Here is a 22560-nt window from a genome sequence, read left to right on the forward strand (position 1 = left end):
AAAAGCAAGAGCATGACAGAAAACCTTAAGAATATACACCTACCTGCACATGTTTTGGAATGAAGGCTATCACCTTAATTTTAGGATAAATAACAAAAAGGTACTTTGTCCAATTGTATAGCAGTAAAAGAGGCCTGAAATTTGGAACGTGACATGGCATGGTCTATCAGGATTCCTTCTTCTTCAGCAGGCATCCTCTCTTGCAGGTTGCTGGGTTCACATGCCTGTTTAGTCCATGTTTCTGTATCACGTAAGTGCTGCAGACCCTTTTCTGTTCTGCCTATAATTCTGTTTTCCGAGCCGGTACTTAACAAAGGACCTTTTTGATATCATCAGTAGAATTAAGAAATTGCTTCATAGCCATAATATGCCAGACTTCTCCTACTTGGCATTGGAAGATAAGAAAAAAAAAGCAAGCAAGGAGCAGCTGCACACTTTGTGGTTATATAAACAGTTGGGCTGATTCTGTATCAGAACAGAACCCATCGTTGACACAGCCACACCACTTCCTTGTGCTTCACATCACTGGGACAGGGATAGCATCTACTTTGGTGGTCTTGCTGCCATGAGATTAGCCCCTACTTTGTCCATTTTCAGTAAAGACTTGAAAACTTGGATGTTCCAATGTGCCTTTGAATAACGGTTTAGCTCCCGATCAGGTTTGCCCAGCCCTAATTTATTGCTTTGGTTTTTCCAGAACTTTACTTCCAGCCCCAGACCTATTGTTTTGTGTTTGCACAAGCCTTGCCCTGCCCACTCGAATCTGAACATGCCCACTTTTTCTGATTAATGGTCGATGATGTTGATTGATGTAGTTTTATGATGTTTTCACTTTTCTAGTTTTAATTGTTTTAATTACATTGTTTATTTGTTATATGTTTTTTTTAAAATTATGTAACTTTGAATCCCTTGTTTATGCTGGGCTTGTAAGCCACCCCAGGTCCCTTCAGGGAGGTGGGGTAGGATATAAGAATAAAGTTATTATTGTTGTTGTTGTTGTAACAGCCGCCACACAGCTCCAGGCCCTCCTTGGGTACCATTGCTGACATTTGCAAGAGTGCCAGCGTAACTCATAGAGAGGAAGAGGAACACCTCCTCTTTTTCCTCTCCCCTTCCCATATTACATGGGTGCCCTTGCAAATATCAGCAAAGACACTTAAGGATAGCCAAGCGCTCTTTGGAGCTTCATGGCTGCTGCAGCAACGGCACCTGGGGGTGGGATTCTCTTCTTCCCCCTTCCCTCACTATTACCAAAGTGCACCTTTTCATTTATTTGGCATTTTATTTTTGCATTTGCCTTTTTTCTTGCAAAGCTGGAATTGTGAAATTGCTCTGAAATAAAAATTAATAAATTACGGAAGAGTGGTAGTGCAGGAATGCAGAATTACTGGTAAGTGTGGAAGTACAATCATGGGACCACAAATGGTCAAATCAGTGCAATTTCACAATGGAAAAGAAATACAATATTAAAAGTGCTCAGTCCAGTATGTGTGCACCATAGTGGAATAGCAGACACATGCAACGAGGTCCTTAGTCTAAGACCAATTTCTAGTAGTGGTCTTCCATCCCCACATTTAGAGTATGAAGGAGAAAGTACCTTCTAATAGTTTGACACCCATATCTGGACTGTTAGCAGCCAACAGAAAGTGAAGGAAAACTTTTCAGTCTAGTATCCTGAACTTTTCCATCTAGTATCCTGAGTCTTGGCATAATGAATTGAACATGTCTCAGTAAGTGATTATTATAGAAACACATATGCATTCTATGTGTGTTTTTATTTGTGTGTTGCGTTTCCATCAAAGAACGAAATTATTATTAACAACATAATTATGCTATGAATTAAATTACAACATCATATCAAAACTGTGTCCTTCTGACAAATCCATCTGAATTCAACACTGCAGATGTCAGATATGATTTTGCTATTCCTTATTGCTCCACAATATTGTCCTTCATCATGGTTTGGTTCTTGGGTTCTATGGAAGAAAAGAGCATATATTCACAACATGGGTTTCAAGACAGTAGTAACTTTTCCCAGTTTTAATAAAAAAAATCAATCTGCCAACTCTGCCTGAAATGCCATGTGGAAATCTCAGTGCTTCCCTGTCTCTGGGAAATTGCTCTGCTAACCCCCCCCTTCTCTGACATTGACCTTTGTACATTCAGATTGTCTCAGCAATAAAATATCCATGTTTCATGCCCATTTTGAGAGGCAAAGGTACTATGAAAAAATAAACTCACATATTCCTGTCCATTTGGGAGCCTGTAGTCCACATCCATTTGTTCTCTGGCTGTGATAAAGACAGTCCAATCCAGTATGGGAAATGTTTATCCTCAGTGAATTTTGTTATGAAATCCTGTATTATAAAGACAGCAAGCATTTGGAGTACTTACGGAACTAATATTCTCTAGTTTTTTTTGCCAACTTTAAGAAAGCTTGAAGATTATGAATATGAGTGATTCCCCAGGAAGCTATTCAGTCATCTTTCTCAAAACATTGTTTTCTGAGGGGTGGGTGGGGGGAATGCCCCATTTTTTCCCCTAATTATCAGCAATAAAAACAAATAAGATAACAAATTATCTTTCTGAATATTAAATAAAAAACTGCTTGGAACTAGCCTTACCACCTTTAATTACAATATTTAGATATTATACAGAACATTTTTCCATAGACGTTTGTTTTTAAGTAATTTATATTCAAAGAAAAAAAAACAAAACAAAAATAAAACATACAAGTAAACGATTTTAGGTGTATGGAGTTAAAAAAAACCCTATACAACTACATACTATCTCTTAGGAAGACAGGTAGACAAACATAAGTGTTCTGAAAGAAGCAAAGACTACTAGCAAGCAATGAAGCGATGATCCTCTGCAATCAACTTTGCTGGACTGGCCACGTTGTCCAAATGCCCAATCACTGTCTCACAAATCAGCTATTTATTTACATCACTTTTACCCTGCCTTTCTCCCCGAGGGGACTCAAAGCGGCTTACAATAAATAGGCAAAAATTCAATGCCTAAAAACAATGTAAAAACAACAATTCATATAAAACAATCTACAAAACAACAATTCATATAAAACAGATACCATTAAAAATAAAATCACATTATATAAAATTTTAAGCATGTCCAAGATTAGAATCCATTAATCCAGAATCCTCAATAAGTCTTCGTACAGGTCATGTAAAGCTATTCTACTCTCAGCTCAAGAATGGAAAATGGAATGTCGGTGGTCAGCAAAAAAATAAAAAAATTAAAAAAGGCTTAAAGCTAACTTTTTAAAATGTGACATAAACAGAGAACTGGGAAGCCCTGACTCTCCAGATTTGTAATTGGAGGTGAGCTGTTACCAACAGTACTATGGATTTTGAGGCGACACGAAGAAAGAGCAAAAGGAAGAAATGTGCCAAGAGAAGGCGCATCAAGAAAACCCTTGTCGTAACCACCTTCCATCTAGAAATCTATGTCTTTGTTGTGATAGACCATGCGGATCCAAAATAGATCTTCATAGTCATTTACAGAGCCACCACCAGGGCCATAGCCAGAAAAAAAAATTCGGGATGGGGGGGGTGTTGAATTTTTTTTAGCGAATCATGAAGAGTAGTTCCATAGCACAAAAAAATTAGAAATCAGGCTCCATCGATAAACTTCAGTGAACACTCAAAACAGATAAACTTCAGTGGACATTCATGGGGATTTGGTTAATCAGTTAAAATTCATGAGTAAACCAGTTTTTTAAAAAAACTGAAACATTTTAGAGGGGAGGTTGAACCCCTACCCGAATGACTCAAGTATTTTATAATGTATGGTTTTAAATCTATTTATTGTATTTTGTTAAATTATCTAATTGTTTTAATTGCTTATGTTTTATCTTTTTGTATTGTATATTGGCATTGAATTTTGCCAGATTGTGAGCCGCCCTGAGTCCCTTCGGGTGAGAAGGGCAGGATAGAAATGATGGAAATAAATAAATAAATAAAATACCCCCCCCCCCCCCAAGCTATGGTCCTGCCCTCCACCAAGACTCTACCCTTGGAAGACAATCCAATTGACCATGACTGATCACCTAATACTACAGGTCTACAATTAAGTAACTGTTAAGGATACCAAAAACAGAGAAAGCAAACAAAAAATACATATACACACAAAAACAAAAAGTAGACAAATAAATTATCTACAGACTTCTCCGGCCCCTTCTATACTGCCATATAATCTAGTTCAAAGCAGATAATCTGGAATTTATATGGCAGTGTAGAAGGAGCCTCAGACCCCTTCCACACAGCTGAATAAAATCCCACATTTTCTGCTTTGAAATGGAATATATGGCAGTGTGGACTCAGATAACCCAGTTCAAAGCAGATATTGTGGGATTTTCTGCCTTGATATTCTGGGTTATAGGGCTGTGTGGAAGGGCCTCTTCTCTATCTAATAGTTGTTACCCCTTGTTAGTCTTCTTCTATTAAATATTATAGAGTCACAGTTATACTTTTACCTACATTTTATTAATTTGTGAATCATATATTTGACAAAAAGTATTGAATGATGACTAGATAGTCACGAGTGCAGTGCCGCAGGGCTCCGTCCTGGGCCCGGTTCTGTTCAACATCTTTATTAACGACTTAGACGAAGGGTTAGAAGGCACGATCATCAAGTTTGCAGACGACACCAAACTGGGAGGGATAGCTAACACTCCAGAAGACAGGAGCAGAATTCAAAACGATCTTAACAGACTAGAGAGATGGGCCAAAACTAACAAAATGGAGTTCAACAGGGACAAATGCAAGATACTTCACTTCGGCAGAAAAAATGGAATGCAAAGATACAGAATGGGGGACGCCTGGCTAGACAGCAGTACATATGAAAAAGATCTTGGAGTCCTTGTGGACAACAAGTTAAACATGAGCCAGCAATGTGATGTGGCTGCTAAGAAAGCCAACGGGATTTTGGCCTGCATCAATAGGGGAATAGCGTCTAGATCCAGGGAAGTCATGCTCCCCCTCTATTCTGCCTTGGTCAGACCACACCTGGAATACTGCGTCCAATTTTGGGCACCACAGTTGAAGGGAGATGTTGACAAGCTGGAATGTGTCCAGAGGAGGGCAACCAAAATGATCAAAGGTCTGGAGAACAAGGCCTATGAGAGGCTTAAAGAACTGGGCATGTTTAGCTTGCAGAAGAGAAGGCTGAGAGGAGACATGATAGCCATGTACAAACATGTGAGGGGAAGTCATAGGGAGGAGGGAGCAAGCTTGTTTTCTGCTGCCCTGCAGATTAGGATGCGGAACAATGGCTTAAAACTACAGGAAAGGAGATTCCACCTGAACATCAGGAAGAACTTCCTCACTGTGAGGGCTGTTCGGCAGTGGAACTTTCTCCCCCGGACTGTGGTGGAGGCTCCTTCTTTGGAGGCTTTTAAACAGAGGCTGGATGACCATCTGTCAGGGGTGCTTTGAATGCGATTTCCTGCTTCTTGGCAGGGGGTTGGACTGAATGGCCCATGAGGTCTCTTCCAACTCTACTATTCTATGATTCTATGAGATACAGATTGTATATACAGATTCAAACACAGATTTTAAAGACTGCAACACTTAAAAGTTTTGAGCCTGGATGTAAACTTGTCAATGTAACTTCTGCATTTATTTATTTATTATTTAAAACACTCAAGTTCTTTCCTTTGCATGTATGAAGCAATGACCAAATTCTGGAAAGTTCTTATGAGAAATGAATAGAATTACTTTTCAACTATTCTTAATATGTTAAAATTTGATGCATTACCCATACAGTTTAGCCATCATTGGATAAAGCTCCCAGTGACAAACCACTCCTTGTTTCAAAATAGAAAGGGAGCTTGCTGGGCTTTCTAATCCCACATCCTTCTGGTTCATAATTCAAAATTGAGAGTTGCTTGGAATTAAACTTTGTTGATGTGATGGGACTAAATTCAAAGAACATATAGTATATATACAAATACACTTCAAGAGATGTGTCATTGTTCCCTTTACCAACATGTCCTTGTCTTGGATGATCAAGAGTCTGGCATCCCTTGCTGCACAGTCATCTCTGCTGTCATTCCAGTTTTTAATAAAATTGTTTGAGGGCCACCAATAGCACTTGCTCATGTGAAGATGCCAATAAGCAGGGCACACTTGACAGGAGGAATTCGCTGGGGAAGGAAGAAAGGTTGTTACTGTTTTGATTAGCATTGTATAGAAATATTACTACTACTACTACTACTACTACATGGGCACCCTGATGGCGCAGTGGGTTAAACCAAAGAGCTGCTGAACTTGCTGACCGAAAGATCGGTGGTTAAAATCCGGGAAGCAGGGTGAACTCCCGCTGTTAGCCCAGCTCCTGCCAACCTAGCAGTTCGAAAACATGCAAATGTGAGTAGATCAATAGGTACCGCTCTGGCAGGAAGGTAACGGTGCTCCATGCAACCATGCTGGCCACATGACTTTGGAGGTGTCTTTGGACAACGCCGGCTCTTTGACTTAGAAATTGAGACGACCACCAACTCCCAGAGTTGGACAATAACTAGACGTAATGTCAGCGGAAATCTTTGCCTTTACTTCACTACTACTACTACTACTACTACTACTACTACATTTTATTTCTAGCCCACCTCTCCCTATAACTTGAGACAGGGAACTATATAGATTTAAAATACAATTAAAAAACATAAAAGCACATAAAACATAGATTGAAAACACAGAAATATAAACATAGATGGCCCGTGTGGTGCCTTCCAACACTTATTATTCTATGATAGAATTAAAATATATATTAAATCATTCATGCCTATAAAAAGAAAGCATATCAAACAACATGCAAGGAGATACTACAAAAGAAAACAAGCTACACCGTTTCATTAATATGCTTCATTAAGGTCCCTTCTACACTGCCATATAATCCAGATTATCAAAGCAGATAATCCACATTATATGAGTCTACACTGTAATATAATCCAGTTCAAAGTAGTTAATCTGGATTTTATATGGCAGTGTAGATGGAGCCAAAGACATACACAATGGGAAAGTGAATTACACCCGTCTTCCCAGCTAATCATGGTAGGTGCTAAAATATTTTAATTTAAATATCCTATAATTCTTCAAATTCTTCTACTGATAACTCCATAATCTCTGAAAAAACAATGATCATTTCACAATCTTTTTTAAAAAGATTGTTCCTAATCAAAATGCTCAGTTTATACATCTCAGCAAAATCATGCAATTTCATGAACCAATCTTCCTGTGCCAGATAACCACATCCTTCCATTACTGTACATACAACACTCTGGCAATTATAATAATATATCATACAATTTTCCTGTATGACTTCTCCATTTTAGTTTTGGAGCCAGCAGAAATTCTCCAGTGAGCTTTATGAAATTAATCCCTTATTTTACTCCATTTCAAGCACTCAAAATTGCTCCCACACATTGTTGGTTTGGACAAGGGAGGAGAAATGGGGTGGAATCACATCTTGCCCTTGCCTCTTCTTGCTGCCCTCTCACTGGGTCCCCTTTCCAGCACAAGTCAGCCCAGCTTTTTACAGTGTGTGTGTGTTGCAACACAGACTCCTTAAAGGGCCAGACCAGATGTTAGTAAAAATACAGTTTATTAGTTCACAACCAAAAGGAGCCCAAAAACAAACTCAAAAGACCCAGAACACTTAATCTTCAGTGTGAAACACAGAATTCCCAGCAAACAACACAAAACCCCAGACCCTGGAAAATAACCTGGATTAAACTGGAGTATAATCAAACAAGCTTTGTTAAGAAGAAGGCACTCCAATTACCAGCAGGACGCCAGCAGGCAGGAAGAGACGAAGGGGGGGGGGATACATCTGGTCAAACACAGTATCATTGTCGTTGAATCCAATCCAGGTCAAAGCAGGAGAAGGCAGCAAACACGAGAATCCAGTCTAGGTCATACGCAGAGCCAAGGCGTAGAATGCAGCACGGCAGGTCCACAGCAGTCTTCCCAAACACATCTTTCCAAACAGCTCCCAAGGACACCATCAACACCTTGCCGACTGCCAAGGTGACCCATTTCCCAAACCCACTTTTATTCACAAATCATCCTCAGAACTAGAATCAGCCATCACCCTACTAGCAGCTGCAGCCTGTTGCCTCAATTCCTCCTCAGAGCTAGAATCAGACAGCGCCCCACCAGACCTCCTTTCAGCTGAAGCCCCTTGCCGATCCCTCCACCCAGTCCATCTTTTATCCAAACCCATAATTTCCCAATACCCAGCTGGATCCCCACTGTGCCAACCCTCAAACATGTCGCTACTTGTGGGTTCTCTACAGATGTCCTGGATCTCCCGCACCTTAGTCCAGTCCATTACCTCATCCTCTGAACTTGTCATCCCATCCTCCTGATTCTCAACCCAATCACCCCCCTCAAAGCCCTCAAATGTGTCATCATCAGTAGGCTCCATAAGTATTTTCCAGATCCGCTTCCTTTGTTGCTCCTCATTGGAGTCTTGCTCATGAGTAGTCTTTCTTCCTCTTCTAGTGCACCTAGTAGTATCATTACTCAAAGACTCCATCACAACAGTGTGTATGTGTGTGTGATTTATTTTGTACTAATGAAAGAAAGCTATACAAAACAACAACCAAAATATGAAAACATACACTAATCCATCCCCCACCCGTACAACACACATACCTTTCATGCCTCACTTTACGTCCTGGTGCGGTTAGGGGAGGACAAACCATGGATGATGCGGTACCTTCACCCAAATCAGACCATTGCGACCTCAACTAATGATAGACAGGGACTATATTTGGCACACAGACACTCCATTACTCCCTTCACGTCATGATGCTGACAGCAGGAGGATGGACCATGAATGATAGGATTTGCAATATCTTCATCCGATTCAGCTCCAAATTCAACAGACTGCAGAAACCCACACAAATGACAGACATGGACAAAACAAGGCACACAGACTCCCCATGATCAACAGAAAATATTGGAAAAGTTTGGTGGATATTGGCCTTGATTTATGGGAGTTATAGTTCACCTGCATCCAGAGAAATTGTGACCCCCCACCGACAAAGGGCCAGGACCAAACTTGGCACAGAGAGCCTCCATGACCAACTAAACATACTGCTGTGGTATGTTGGAGTTGATTATGGAGGTTGTAGTTCACCCTTATTCAGAGTGCACTAAACACAGCCAACAACAGACCTAACATGGCCATCACTACATACATGTAGGAGTTGGGGGCGATTGCCCTGGGAATCCCACTCATTCCGACCAACATGGCATTAGAGTTCAACGACTTCCATTACCAATATGCCTCGCAGCCTCGCGTTCGCAATGACTATCAATAAAGCGCAGGGACTATCTTTGCAAGTTGTGTGGTTTGAAATTAGAAAACCAATACTTCTCTCATGGGCAATTATACGTCACATCCTCCAGAGTTGGTAAACCATCTAAGCTTAATGTTTATGCAGAAAAAAGACAAACCAAAAATGTAGTCAATCCATGAGCATTACAATAAAAACGTTTTAAAAAAAAAAAAGAAGAAGAAAGAAACACCTCTTTTCTCTTCCTTTCTATGCATTCCACATAGGCCCAGCAACACAATGCTGGTTATTGAATTGAATGATATGTTTTCTCTCTGAATCTATGTTCACTGCAATACTTTTATTTACTTTCAGATTCATTACATATCATACTAAGCCACAGTGAAGCGTGGCTGGGTTTAGCTAGTAGGTATATGAAATAGATGCAAAATCAAACATTTATTGATAATAAACCAGCATTTGCAGAGCTTGCTAAACTGGCCTTTTTATGATGTATAGCTGAAGCATTTTCTGGAGAGTTCACTGTAAACACTGCATGTTGTTGTGAACAGATTCGTGTAAATGTCTAAAATAGCCACTAGGTGGACTGCTACATAAATGATTCATGAACCCAACATTGAGCTAAGGATAGGATACCCCATTTGGGGTCGGGACCCACAGTTTAAGAAGCAGTGCTTTAGCCCATGCTCTCATTGTCTCAACTTTCTGGGAAATCATAGCTGCTCTTTTAAAGCCCCCCTCCCCCTTTTAACAAAATCTTTACTACAAATTGCAAAGCTACAGTATAGAGAAAATGCTATACCTGGGGAGTTTTCCTGGATTGTATTGCAGAGCTTGCTTCTTAGGTGAGATGTAAAGTTGGCCAGGGAGGTGTTGTATTTTGTCATGCCTCCATCTTTCTCAGCCTGTCTCTGCAAAACTGTGCAAAATTGACAGCTTTATTTCTCTATTTTATTTTAAAACTATTTTTCTCACTTTGCAATTATTACCTCTCAGCAGAGGCAGTGTATGACATCTAAAAAGAGATAGGATCATAGTTTAGAAACAAACCAAAATACTTTTCTTTAGGAACTGGCTTTAAAATACATTGGGTCACATAAACAGTGAAATTTTCATGAGAAAAATGTATACCAGATCTGAGCATAAATATAAGGGACAATCAGCACTGTTTTATAAATGCTTAATCAGCTTTGTATTTGGAATGGGCAAAGTTTTAGAATAGGCTAGGAATCTGTCTCAGAAGGATAGTATCAGAGATAGTATGATTAGTCAAATATTTGGGCAGGAATGCTGACCTGAAGGTTGAGTTGCTGACATGAAGGTTGCTGGTTTGAATCCAACCTGAGGAGAGCACAAATGTGCTCCCTCCGTCAGCTCCAGGTCCATATGGGGACATGAGAGAAGCCTCCCACAAGGATGGAAAACATCAAACATCCGGGTGTTCCTTGGGCAATATCCTTGCAGATGGCCAATTCTCTCACACCAGAAGTGACTTGCAGATTCTCAAGTCGCTGTTGACACACCCCCCCCCCCAAAAAAAACCCAATTCACCACATATTCTTCTGTATAAGTCAAAATGGACAAAAATCTCCTCCAAAATGTGTGTGTGTGTTGTTCAATGTAGGAGTAGGAATCCAGCAAAAGGCAGTATTAATAAAAAAAGTGGGTTGGGCTCCTACCCCATTAACTCTCTCTTGGTCAAACCTAGCAAGAGAAAGCCAGCCCTCTCTCCTTTTCCTCCTCCTCTTTTTTGGCTGAAGTGGAGTTAATTCCCAACATTTTGGACATTTGGGGTGGAGCAGAACATTAGTGGCCATTTGTAATAAGGCTTCCTGCATAAGCTTTTCTGCAGAAAGATTGTGGCAGCCATTTTTAATAGGGTCAGACAACCCCTTGTAGTAGTATTTGAGCATTGGACTAGAACGCTGGAGATCGAAGTTTGAAAACCTACTTAGAAACTTTCTGGATACCCTTGAATAAATCATATTCTCTCATTCTTAAAGTAAGGCAAAGGCAAACTCTCTCTGAACAATCTTACTCTCCCCCCCCCCCAAAAAAGCTTCCTTATGATCTTCATATATCAGAAATTTGAAAGCACACATTAACAACAAAATGAAGCAAGATAATAATACTACAAAAAGGAATGGAGGGAAGGAGGGTAAAAGGAATGGGAAGGGGGAGAAGTTGGTTCTTTTTCTTTGAAAACTACCATTTATTTTCCAAAGGAGCCATTAAAACCACAAGCAGTCATGAAATGTAGCCTAAAACTCACCTAAGGCTACCAGAGCCGCCAACAGGATAACGTTTCCAATGCATGCAATGCATAGAGTGATCTTTTGCCAGCGGGGTGATTGAGAAGCATCTGTGAAGGATGACAGCAAATTGTTAATGCTGAAACATCCTTAAAAACAAGCATTTATATTTGTTACCACACACCTGACAAACATCAGACAACCGATTGTTGGAGGAAAGGCCAGATTTATTTTCATTTTCTTTCCCCCTGATGTAGTATAACCTATATCAGATATTTTTCTGTGCATTTACCAATACACCAAATAGTCAACAAAATCCACAATTCACTTCTCAGGAAACTTACAAATTGGTATCAGCAGTAGCATTTAATGTTAATTTTACTTTTCCAATCCCAATGATGAATTAATTGTGAGGCCACATAGCTCTTGTTGCTATGTTTATTTTTTCCTAGTTATTTATTCAAAAGTATATCCATCCTAATTTTTTTAAAGATAGTAATGTACAGGCCACCTTCACAGTTTCAGGCCTGACTTTTACAGATTTAATTATTCATGGATGTGTGAACTTATGATCAGCTTCCAGCAGAGATTAAAAATAGCAATTTCTTTATTTGCAGTTTTTTACTCTCACAGGGGTCCTGTGCCCTTAATCTGAAGCCACATCTACACTGCCATATAAAATCCAGATTATCTACTTTTAACTTGAACTGGATTATATGACAATATAATGTGGTGGGCTATGATAGCTTTATTTAAAGACACATGACAAAATGTATCTACTGTAGTTTTCTTTGTTTTCTTTAACATTATATTGGGACTAGGAGACCCTTTCTATGAATTTAAGAGTACTCCATCAGTGTTGTTTAATAATGGCAATGCATGTACATATGGGGTGCATTTAAAGTCTCATACCAATATAATTTTTCCAAAGGGTGAAGTTGGGTATGAGACACAATAAAATTAAAGATCCTTTTCATATTCATGTCAGTTCATATCACTGACTTAACTATCCGACCTACATTTCCAAATGCAACACATCCATCTTTATTTACTCTATGTCCCAACATTCAGAGTCTCCACCAAACTTGTGCCAAAGTTTTGAATTTGTTTTGTAACAAAAAACAAAACAAAAACAAAAACAAAAAAAAACACCCTGGTCTGTGCAACACCTCAAAACTGTGATACAGACACTTGAGCTCTGTAGCAAACAACCAAATATTATTCCATTTGCTCTAAAGCAGTGGTTCTCAATCTGGGGTCCCGAGATGTTTTTGGCCTTCAACTCCCAGAAATCCTAACAGCTGGTAAACTGGCTGGGATTTCTGGGAGTTGTAGGCCAAAAACATCTGGGGACCCCCGCTGCTCTAAACCATTGTCAATTTTTGCATTCTTCAGCCTGGATTCTTTATCAATCTCCAAGGTTTCGTGACTAGTGTAGCAATTCCCATACACAGGAACAGATTGTATGCAACAATGTTGATTTTTCCTCTCAACACACTTGTCACGACGGTTTCTCCAAATTGTGTGATTTCTTCCACTAATTTGCTAATTACTTTGCATCTTTTCTTCCATGAAAAGATATCTGACTTCAAAAATAGGACATGTGGATGGTCTTGTTATTATATTACAAATGGAATAAAAGATATGAGAAAAGTAGCATCAACAGTTGGTTTAATAGGTGACCTAGTCTCTATGGTTTACCCATTTCCCATGAAGATTGGCATATAATACTGGGCTGCAGACATTCCATATAAGTGGCAGTAGTTTCAGTTTTTCAATTCATAACATTTTTGAATTTGTTAAGTTTCCATCTCTGACTGTCAGCAATACATTTTTAGAAGGAATGAGAAGTTTTTCTGCTCTTGACTTCATCAAGTCTGGTAGTTTGTAAAGGCAGGGCCACAGTAAGCACTGCAGAGAGCGTGCCCTTGCCCCTAATTTTAGAATCATAGAGCCATCCAGTCCAACCCCATTCTGTCAAGAAGCAGGAAAATTGCATTCAAAGCACCCTCCTATCGACATTTTTTCTCCATTCAAGTTTGTAAGCAAATATACGTATGGTTGTCACATTGATAACATGTCCCATGTAGTCTAAGGAGTTCTGCAATTGCAGTGTATAGGCTGTATCAAGTAATAATTAATTTTGAAAACCTATTCTCTCACTAAAATAGGTTAGCTATGCCTCCATAATTTGGAAAAAGACCTACAGTAGAGTCCCACTTATCCAACATTCTGGATTATCCAACACATTTTTGTATTCAATGTTTTCAATGCATTGTGATATTTTGGTTCTAAATTCATAAATACAGTAATTACTACATAGCATTAATGTGTAATGAACTACTTTTTCCGTCAAATTTGTTGTATAACATGATGTTTTGGTGCTTAATTTGTAAAATCATAACCTATTTTGATGTTTAATAGGCTTTTTCTTAATCTCTCCTTATTATCAAACATATTCGCTTATCCAATGTTCTGCCGGCCCGTTTATGTTGGATAAGTGAGACTCTACTGTACTTATTTACAGACTTACAGAAATAGAGAGATGAAGGTAAAACCATATAGTGAAATCTGGCTTTTTTACTTGGAACATAATCTTGTTGAGTTCCTGGGGGATATTTCCCAGGTAAGAATATTTCAATGTTCTCATATCTTTAAAAAAGGGAAAGAAGTTAATAACAAAAATACAAATGTAATAAGCGAATAACAGATTCTCCCCACCCACCTCCCTCTTTCCTTGGTGTTTTATAATATGTTGGGAAACAATTGTAAAACTTCAACACAAATTTAGAGTGAATTAGAAATTGTTATATTTTGGAGGTTTATTAAAACACTGATTTGGGATACACAATACTCAGATTTTCAGCTGTTGTGAAATGTTGAATTTGATTTCATAATAAGTGTTGAAGCAAATCAGAAATGTTAGACTTGTGTGATTTACTAAGACCACTGATTTCAGAGACCACTATTCAGGTTAGAGTGTTCTGAAACAGATTTCTTTTTTGTTGTGAAATGTTGCAAAAGTTTATTTTTAGAGTGAATTGGACAATGCTGTTCCTTGGCTGTTTACTTGCAACCTGTTGAAATGTCCATCTTCTCACTTTTAAGGAACTGCAAAATGCAGGGGTTTATAGAAAAATGTTGCAAATTAACTGCAAAATTTCGACACTGGTTCGAAACGGTTCCAAATCTCAGGATTCATAGAAAACACTGTTATCCCTAACCCAAACTCATATTTCCCTGTATTCCACAAAAGGAAGAAATCAGCTCTGAGAAAATACAGCTCAGATGTCATTCCATTTCGGATCACCAACATTTACTGACCTCAAACATATGTTAGAATTATAGTACTCAGTCTAGACTCTTGAGATTCTAGACCATTCATACAATTTTCAACTGTGCAAAAAGGCAACCAAAAACAAACTAGCAACATGAATGCACACTTACAGGACTGCTGAGAGGGGTGGAATGTCCTTGAGGAGGGAGTTTCAGGAGGGATGTTGAGATCAGCATAAACAATTTCTCCAGCCATGATGGAAACTGTACACAAACAGGATAGCTGTTTAGTGACAAAAGGAAGTTTGCAATTGTGAAGGATTTGTATTATAGGGAGATGACCAACCCAACTAAGTCAGGAAATGCTAATTGCACCTAGCTGCGGAAATCCACTAACTGTGTGGAGGTGTGGGGGTGGGGGTCCAATTGGTTTTTTTTAAAGTCACACTGCTCTTTTTTAGGAATGTTAGCTTACTGTGTCTGTCTGGTATCTTGGAGATAAGGCAGGCTGACATTTATATATATCAAACAATTTTTGGTGCATTCCTAAGAGTGGGAGTTGTTATACAACAGAATCATTTAGGTTGCAATTTTCTTTCCTGAGTTTAAATGGGACTTATATCTAAGCAATAGAATGATACCACCAGAATAGCTTCTGCCCTGTGCTTGCTGCACATTATAGAGCCTATAATCCAAATTGGTAGCTCCTTCTTGAACCTGAAACTGAGACATCCAACCTGCTCAGATTATGAGCCTCTCCTGGTATGTGTGTGTGTATCTATATATATAAATGAGTGATGGCATCACGGCGACCCACAAAACAACAAAACTATAGGCCCCCCAACCTCGAAATTTGACAACACAACCCATCATCCATGCCTCTAGGTTGATACAACAAAAAGAAAAGAAAAATAAAGTCCTAATTAGAGGGAGAGCAATAATTGTTTTTATCCAATTGCTGCCAGTTTAGAGGGCTAATCTCTGCCCACTTGGTCTCCTAGCAACCAACTCAGCCAAGGAACAGCCAGGGTTCAGTTAGGGGACAGGCAGATTTAGGCCTCACTTAGGCTTCTTCCACAGATTATCTAATTTGCACTGGATTATATGGCAGTGTAGACTCAAGGCCCTTCCACTCAACTATATAACCCATTTATAATCTTATATTATCTGCTTTGCACTGGATTATCTTGACTCCACACTGCCATATAATCCACTTCAGTGTGCATTTTATACAGCTGTGAAGAAGGGGCCTCATATAATCCAGTTCTAAGCAGATAATATAAGATTATCAATATACAATATACAATTCCTCAATACTTTATTTCCCATACCACCATACTTCGCCACAGCAATGCGTGGCCGGGCACAGCTAGTATATATATATATATATATATATATATATATATATATATATGTGTGTGTGTGTGTGTGTGTGTGTGTGTGTGTGTGTGTGTGACCTATATACAGTATAGGTAAAGGTAAAGGTTTTCCCCTGACGTTAAGTGCAGTCGTGACCGACTCTGGGGGTTGGTGCTCATCTCCATTTCTAAGTCGAAGAGCCGACATTGTCCGCAGACACCTCCAAGGCCATGTGGCCGGCATGACTGCCGTTACCTTCCCGTCGGAGCGGTACCTATTGATCTACTCACATTTGCATGTTTTCGAACTGCTAGGTTGGAAGGAGTTGGGGCTAACAACGGGCGCTCATTCTGCTCCCGGGATTTGAACCTGGCACCTTTCGGTCTGCAAGCTCGGCAGCTCAGCGCTTTAACACACTGCGCCTCCTCTGGTATATAAAACGTGTTGTTATGATCACAGTAAATATCATGAAAACATGAACTTGAGCTAAATTTAGATTTGTGAGACATTTCTTAACTAACTCATCCTTGAGAACGCTTTATAATCATGTTCTCACTGTAAATGAGTATTTACCTTGGAATTTGTCTGCCTCCTATACTTGTCATCTTTCACCAGTAGAAGTACCCTTAGAAAGCTAAGAGGGAAGAAGAGGAAGTGGTTGTACATGGAACTTACATGAGCTTTCACTAGATAGAGAGCCAATGTCTGTATTGGATTTGGGTGAGCGGAGAGGGAAATTGAACTTTTCTTCATATATCTTTACTTAGAGAATCTTTTTTTGTTGTTGCATAAATAGCTATATTTGTATTTTTCCACTGAAAATATTGTTCACACAGAATTTTAGCACTGGAGGGGGCATCTCATCTATCTGCCTCCTGTATCAAACTATATAACTAAGGCACCTGAGACATAGTCCCTCAACCTCGAGAATGGACTGTCCAGTCCATCACCTTCTGAGGTATCCTATTCCAAACATTTCATACAATCAGGATGTTCACCCTAATGTTTAGAATCTATAAAGAGTTATGGAGACTGAGCTAAGTACATTAACACTAATTAAGTTGAATTATATCTTAGGGGAAAGATATGTCAGCCAGTCATTTTGTTCACACTCTACCATTTTGCAAAAAGTCAAAACGAAAAGAGCTCACAGAATAAAAAGATTTTTAAAAACCATGCACCAAATGAGCATAAATGTAGGATTAAAATAGTACGCTACGTATAGAGTTAAAACCATTTAAAACTTATGAAACTATAGATTAAAAACAGTGCAAAAGAAGGGTTGTTGTATGTATTCCGGGCTGTATGGCCATGTTCCAGAAGTATTCTCTCCTGACGTTTCGCCCACATCTATGGCAGGCATCCTCAGAGGTTGTGAGTGCAAAAGAAGTTCAATGTATTGTCGAAGGCTTTCATGGCCGGGATCATAGGGTACCTCACAACCTCACAACCTCTGAGGATGCCTGCCATAGATGTGGGTGAAATGTCAGGAGAGAATACTTCTGGAACATGGCCATACTGCCCAGGAACACACAACAACCTAGTGAAAAAGAAGACAAAATATATGAAAACCTGCTGGAATATAGTGAATTAATAGTGAAAAGACAGCAAAAAGGTAAATTGCCTAGTCTTTTGAGGAAGGAACTCCAGAGAAGAAAGGGCTCCATGCTAATAGAAAATATGCTCCTAGCTGTCTTCATCCAGGATCTCTGGTTCTTATTGTGGTGTTAACTAGATTAAATTGGCCTAGTCCCACATTAAGGGACAAAATTCACTAAGAGACAAAATTCACCTTATATTACAGAGCAGTCCAGGCATTTGGCCACAACGTGGACAGCAAGACTGGGTCAGAGGTGGAATAACCCATAGTTGACATGAGCCACCACAGTCATCCCTTTTATAAACTTCTAGAGGAGTTTTAAAGCTTGCAGCTGTGCAGGCCAAATTCTTAGATCCCAAAGGTATGTGCAGCTGCATGCTTTAAAACTGTTTGAATTTGGTTTTAAGAATTAAATAGTTCAATATGCTTTTACATGCTTATTTCCTCCTCATAAAATTTTAGATTTGTTCATTTCCCCCCCAAAATTGATTGCATTGATTGTACCCTGTCCTCAGATCTTGTAATATCTGAGAATATATAAATCAGTCACTTTGTGTCCATAAGATTTTTTAAAGATATTTTAAAGATGTTTTTAAATTGTAAGATTTTAGCCTTTCTTGTAAGCCGCCTCGAGCCCTAGGGGAGTGGCGGCATATAAGTTTAAATAATAAATAAATAAATAAATAAATATTGGAAAAAACTGTGGAATATAAGTTGAATACATAAAACAAATATTCTTTAAGCAGACATGCTGACTGAAATTGATAGTTGGCTGTAGAAAAGCAGGGGAAATTATTGAACTGTTTAAATGACTCCATGACCATATAGGGCAGACACTACTGCCCTGTTTCCCCGAAAATAAGACATCCCCAGAAAATAAGACCTAGTAGAGGTTTTGCTGAATTGCTAAATATAAGGCCTCCCCTGAAAGTAAGACCTAGCAAAGTTTTTGTTTGGAAGCATGCCTGCCGAACAGAACACCAGAGCCTGCAGGATCGGTAAAAGTACGTACCATAGATTGTTATACATGGAAATAATGGTAGTAACAAGAAATTCTTGATAGGATTCACAGCTTGTTTGGTTATGCTAGTTTGTAATGACAACTACTGTATAGTATATAATAAACGTTCAATTTTTTTTGTTCAACAATTAATGTGAATTCTTCATGGAAAAATAAGACATCACCTGAAAATAAGACCTAGCACATCTTTGGGAGCAAAAATTAATGTAAGACACTGTCTTATTTTCAGGGAAACACGGTAACAGATAAAGATATTGGGTTGCTGTGAGTTTTCCAGCCATGTTCCAGAAGCATTCTCTCCTGACGCTTCGCCACATCTATGGCAGACATCCTCAGAGGTTGTGAGGTCTGTTGGACACTAGGCAAGTGGTGTTTATATATCTGTGGCATGCCTAGGGTAGGATAAAGATAAAGATATTTTGTGTATTGAGTTCTTTTCCCAAAAAGAATAGATATGGACATTTTAACATAATTGTGGTGGATTTATTTTTTTATATATTTTGGGGGGGGGGGGGAGACAGCATTTTGCTAATATGTTTCTAACCTTAAAAACAAGAAGCACATTTCTTCACAGAATCAAATCTGAAGTGGAAAGAATTGTGGTAAACATCTTGACCATAAAGCATTCACATGTGGGTCTTAGACTGAAATGGAGCAAATGAGTCACACAAATTTGTTGGCCATCTGTAGACTGTAATGCTAACATTCATAAGAGAATTCTGACAGAATGGCTGACTCCTCGGCTGCTCTAGAAATGACCTCTTCTGCACAATGGTCTTCCTGTTAGAAAAGGATGTGGTTGCATACATAGCATGAAGGAGATGGTTATATTTATAGCTGTAGACTGTTACTAGAACGATAGGAACAAAATCTAAAGAAGTGACAAGTATGTGACAGAAGTGTGGATTTCTGCAGAAGAAGAAAAAATGAAGTATTGCTTCATGGTTGCATGGTTGCATCACTGTGAACTGGAGGCTAACAATATGCATCTTTTGAGCAAGGAGCTTCAACTTGCCTTCCTCTTTGAAGAGGTGCAGATTTCAAAATTATTGAGATAAATGTTGCCAGGAAATGAGGACAAAAATAATACATATAGTCAGTTATTGACATTTGCAACTTTAACTTTGGGAGATTTGATTAATATGTTCTCCTTAGGAATGTCTAGGTCCCGGCAATGTAATTTCTATGATCAACTTCTCCCATACAGTTATATAGAAAGACCTAGAGATTTCTAGGCAGAAACACTTCTCTTATGCATTTGTAGCTCCTCCATTATGGTTCAATGGTCAACATTCATCAGAAATTGCTAGAGGTGTTCCATTACATAAAAATGTGATTTTTTTAAAAAATGTGGTTTTATGTGCTCCTAACCTCAACAAATGTGGAGGACCTGCCATACAAAACTCTGCAGATGTTTCTGTGTTTTGTATAAATCAGATGCACATCTTGGTGATATGCTGTATGAGATTATAAAGTACATTTGAATTTATTTTGCAGGTCATCAATACTTACAAAGTATTTAGAGTCTCTTTCACACCATAAAAAAACTTCTCAAAGTGGTAAAAATGTAAAAATATCAAGAGTAGGGGCCTCAGCCCAGTGCTGGAATGAAATAATTCATAACTGCTGCTAATTCAATGTGCCTTTGACTAATCCGGCACAATTTGATAGAGTCCTTTTACCTCCACCTATACCCAGCCACTGCACTTTTATTACTGGTCCATCTTATTAGTGACCTTGCAATATATTGCACATTTATAATTGATTGCCTTGCCTCCAATTTTTGAACATGCCCATTGGACCCGGCTATTGGTTATTATTGAGTCTATGCTTTATGATTTTATATGTTTTTATGTTTTAATTCAGTGTAATGGAATGTATGTTATATTGCTGTATTTTATTGCTGTAATACTGAGCTTGGTCCCTATGTAAGCCGCCCCGAGTCCCTTTGGGGAGATGGGGTGGGATATAAAAATTAAGTTATTATTAAAAGTTATAATTAATTCCTCCTCCAGCAGGTGGTGTGGAGGAGCAGGGGCTTATTGGCTATTATAAAACAAAGAGGCCAGATGTCCACTTCAGTTTCTCAAAACATTGGATCTTTCAAAAGGTAATGTATTTTGGTCTAGAGCAAAATACTTTTGGGTCCCCAGATGTTTTGGCCTTCAACTCCCAAAAATCCTAACAGCTGGTAAATTGACTGGGATTTCTAGGAGTTGTAGGCCAAAAAACTTGGGGGCCCATAGGATGAGAACCACTGGTCTAGAGGCTTCAAATAGTATCCATTTTAAGGTCAAAAAGGGGTTGATCAGGGGATTCTGGAGGCACTGAGAACCACAAAAACATCAATGGGATGCTAGGACTACACTTTAACCAACGCAGGTATAAAGGATACCTGACAAGATGCTGTTTCTGACCGCCACCGCCCCCCCCACACACAATTACCTACCTTACATTGTTGATTTGGTGTTTCTTGTGCCCACTGGGCATGAAAATGGTTGTTGTACACTGTTTGGAGTCTGGAGTGATGACATTCGGGTGACATACAATGATACATTTTCCCATTATCCTGGGGAAAGCAGAATGATATCTAATCAACTGTGCTGCTTCCCAAAAGGGAAAGCTCTTGTTTATCCAGCATCTTCAAGTAACTATGGATCAAAGTTGTGTCACTACCAGAACAGGTCCATGTGTCATGTAGCAACCATGGAGCTGATCCGGCAATTCTCCAAATGAAACAGCATTCAAGATATGCCTTCAGAGGCTTCAGGAATAGCATTTTCAATATGTCTTTTTCCTTTGGAAATACCCTTATATCGAAGACTATTCGGTTGGGTTTCTACAGTTGCTTTTTTCTGTCTTCTTAATAAGGATTCGTTTTTGCTTTAAAATCAGCTAGTTATCGACTTCTTTTCCTATTCAAAATCACTTTGAATTAATTAGCTTGCAAGAGTTTGCAGAATATTAATGCCTGTGAATTTTTTCCCCCAAACCAGTAAACTGAGGCATTGTTTTTGTCACCAACCTGGTTTTAAAAAAGTATTTGAACCCCCAATTCTCTTTTATCCTCTAAGGCGGGACTTCTTAAATTTTTCCACTCTTAGCCAGAGAAATTTTTACATTGCCTCAGGTATATAAGTATATAAAATAGGTATACAAATCAAACATGTATTGTTGACAAATCATCCATTTGCAAGCCGTGCTAAGCAGGTTGATTTTCCTTTTTTATGAAGCACAGCTGAATCATCTTCTGCAGAGTCCACTATAAACACTGCAAAACAGGTTTGTGTAAACATATAAAACATACAATAGATGGCATTCAGAAAATATTTACTGCTGCCAATTTTTGTGACCCCAACACTGAGCTAAGGGGACCCCATTTGGGTTGGGACACACAGTTTAAGAAGCGCTTCCCTAGGGTATATGAGGCTGATTTTTATTAGGCTAATGCCCATGACCAGGGACCGTTTTCAGTCCTTTGGGCTGCTTTCCTAATTTAACACCAACCTCTTCTGGACCTGAAACAGTTTGGTGAAATAATGGAATGACTCCATGCCCCTAGACAACTCACAAAGGATCTTGGTATGCAAGCCACATTTGTGCCCCTTCTGATCTAAGTATCTTCTTTCAAACATGGAAAAAGAATGAGATGGAAATGAGATGCAAAACTCCTGTGATGATCAAATGTTTTTCATCTAGCAACTCCTTTAAAGAACTGAGAAAAGGGCAT

The 22560-nt window shown here is 38.9% G+C and overlaps 1 protein-coding gene across 1 annotated transcript; it reads right to left on the reverse strand.

Moving 5' to 3' along the window:
• Window positions 1-1735: 1735 nt before the first annotated feature.
• LOC100562109 (killer cell lectin-like receptor subfamily B member 1B allele A) lies at window positions 1736-22437 on the reverse strand. Its single transcript, XM_062973699.1, has 7 exons — window positions 21280-22437; window positions 15022-15133; window positions 11595-11684; window positions 10125-10241; window positions 6003-6163; window positions 2242-2357; window positions 1736-1976 (listed from the first exon to the last, which is right to left on the reverse strand). The coding sequence occupies exons 1-7, from the start codon at window positions 21385-21387 to the stop codon at window positions 1853-1855; spliced, it is 828 nt and encodes a 275-aa protein (XP_062829769.1). The 5' UTR covers window positions 21388-22437; the 3' UTR covers window positions 1736-1852.
• Window positions 22438-22560: the final 123 nt, after the last annotated feature.

The sequence above is a fragment of the Anolis carolinensis genome, chromosome 2, assembly GCF_035594765.1.
Source record: "Anolis carolinensis isolate JA03-04 chromosome 2, rAnoCar3.1.pri, whole genome shotgun sequence".
In the NCBI taxonomy this organism is placed as follows: domain Eukaryota; kingdom Metazoa; phylum Chordata; class Lepidosauria; order Squamata; family Dactyloidae; genus Anolis; species Anolis carolinensis.

What these genes read in the sequence shown, in the direction of transcription:
- LOC100562109 (XM_062973699.1), bottom strand. Translation starts at nt 21,387, where the DNA reads ATGTATCATTGTATGTCACCCGAATGTCATCACTCCAGACTCCAAACA. An exon ending in TCCAAGACAAGGACATGTTG is followed by an intron (nt 2,358 to 6,002) that starts GTAAAGGGAACA and finishes TTTATAATACAG; the next exon opens with GATTTCATAACAAAATTCAC. An exon ending in TCCCAAATGGACAGGAATAT is followed by an intron (nt 1,977 to 2,241) that starts GTGAGTTTATTT and finishes TTTCTTCCATAG; the next exon opens with AACCCAAGAACCAAACCATG.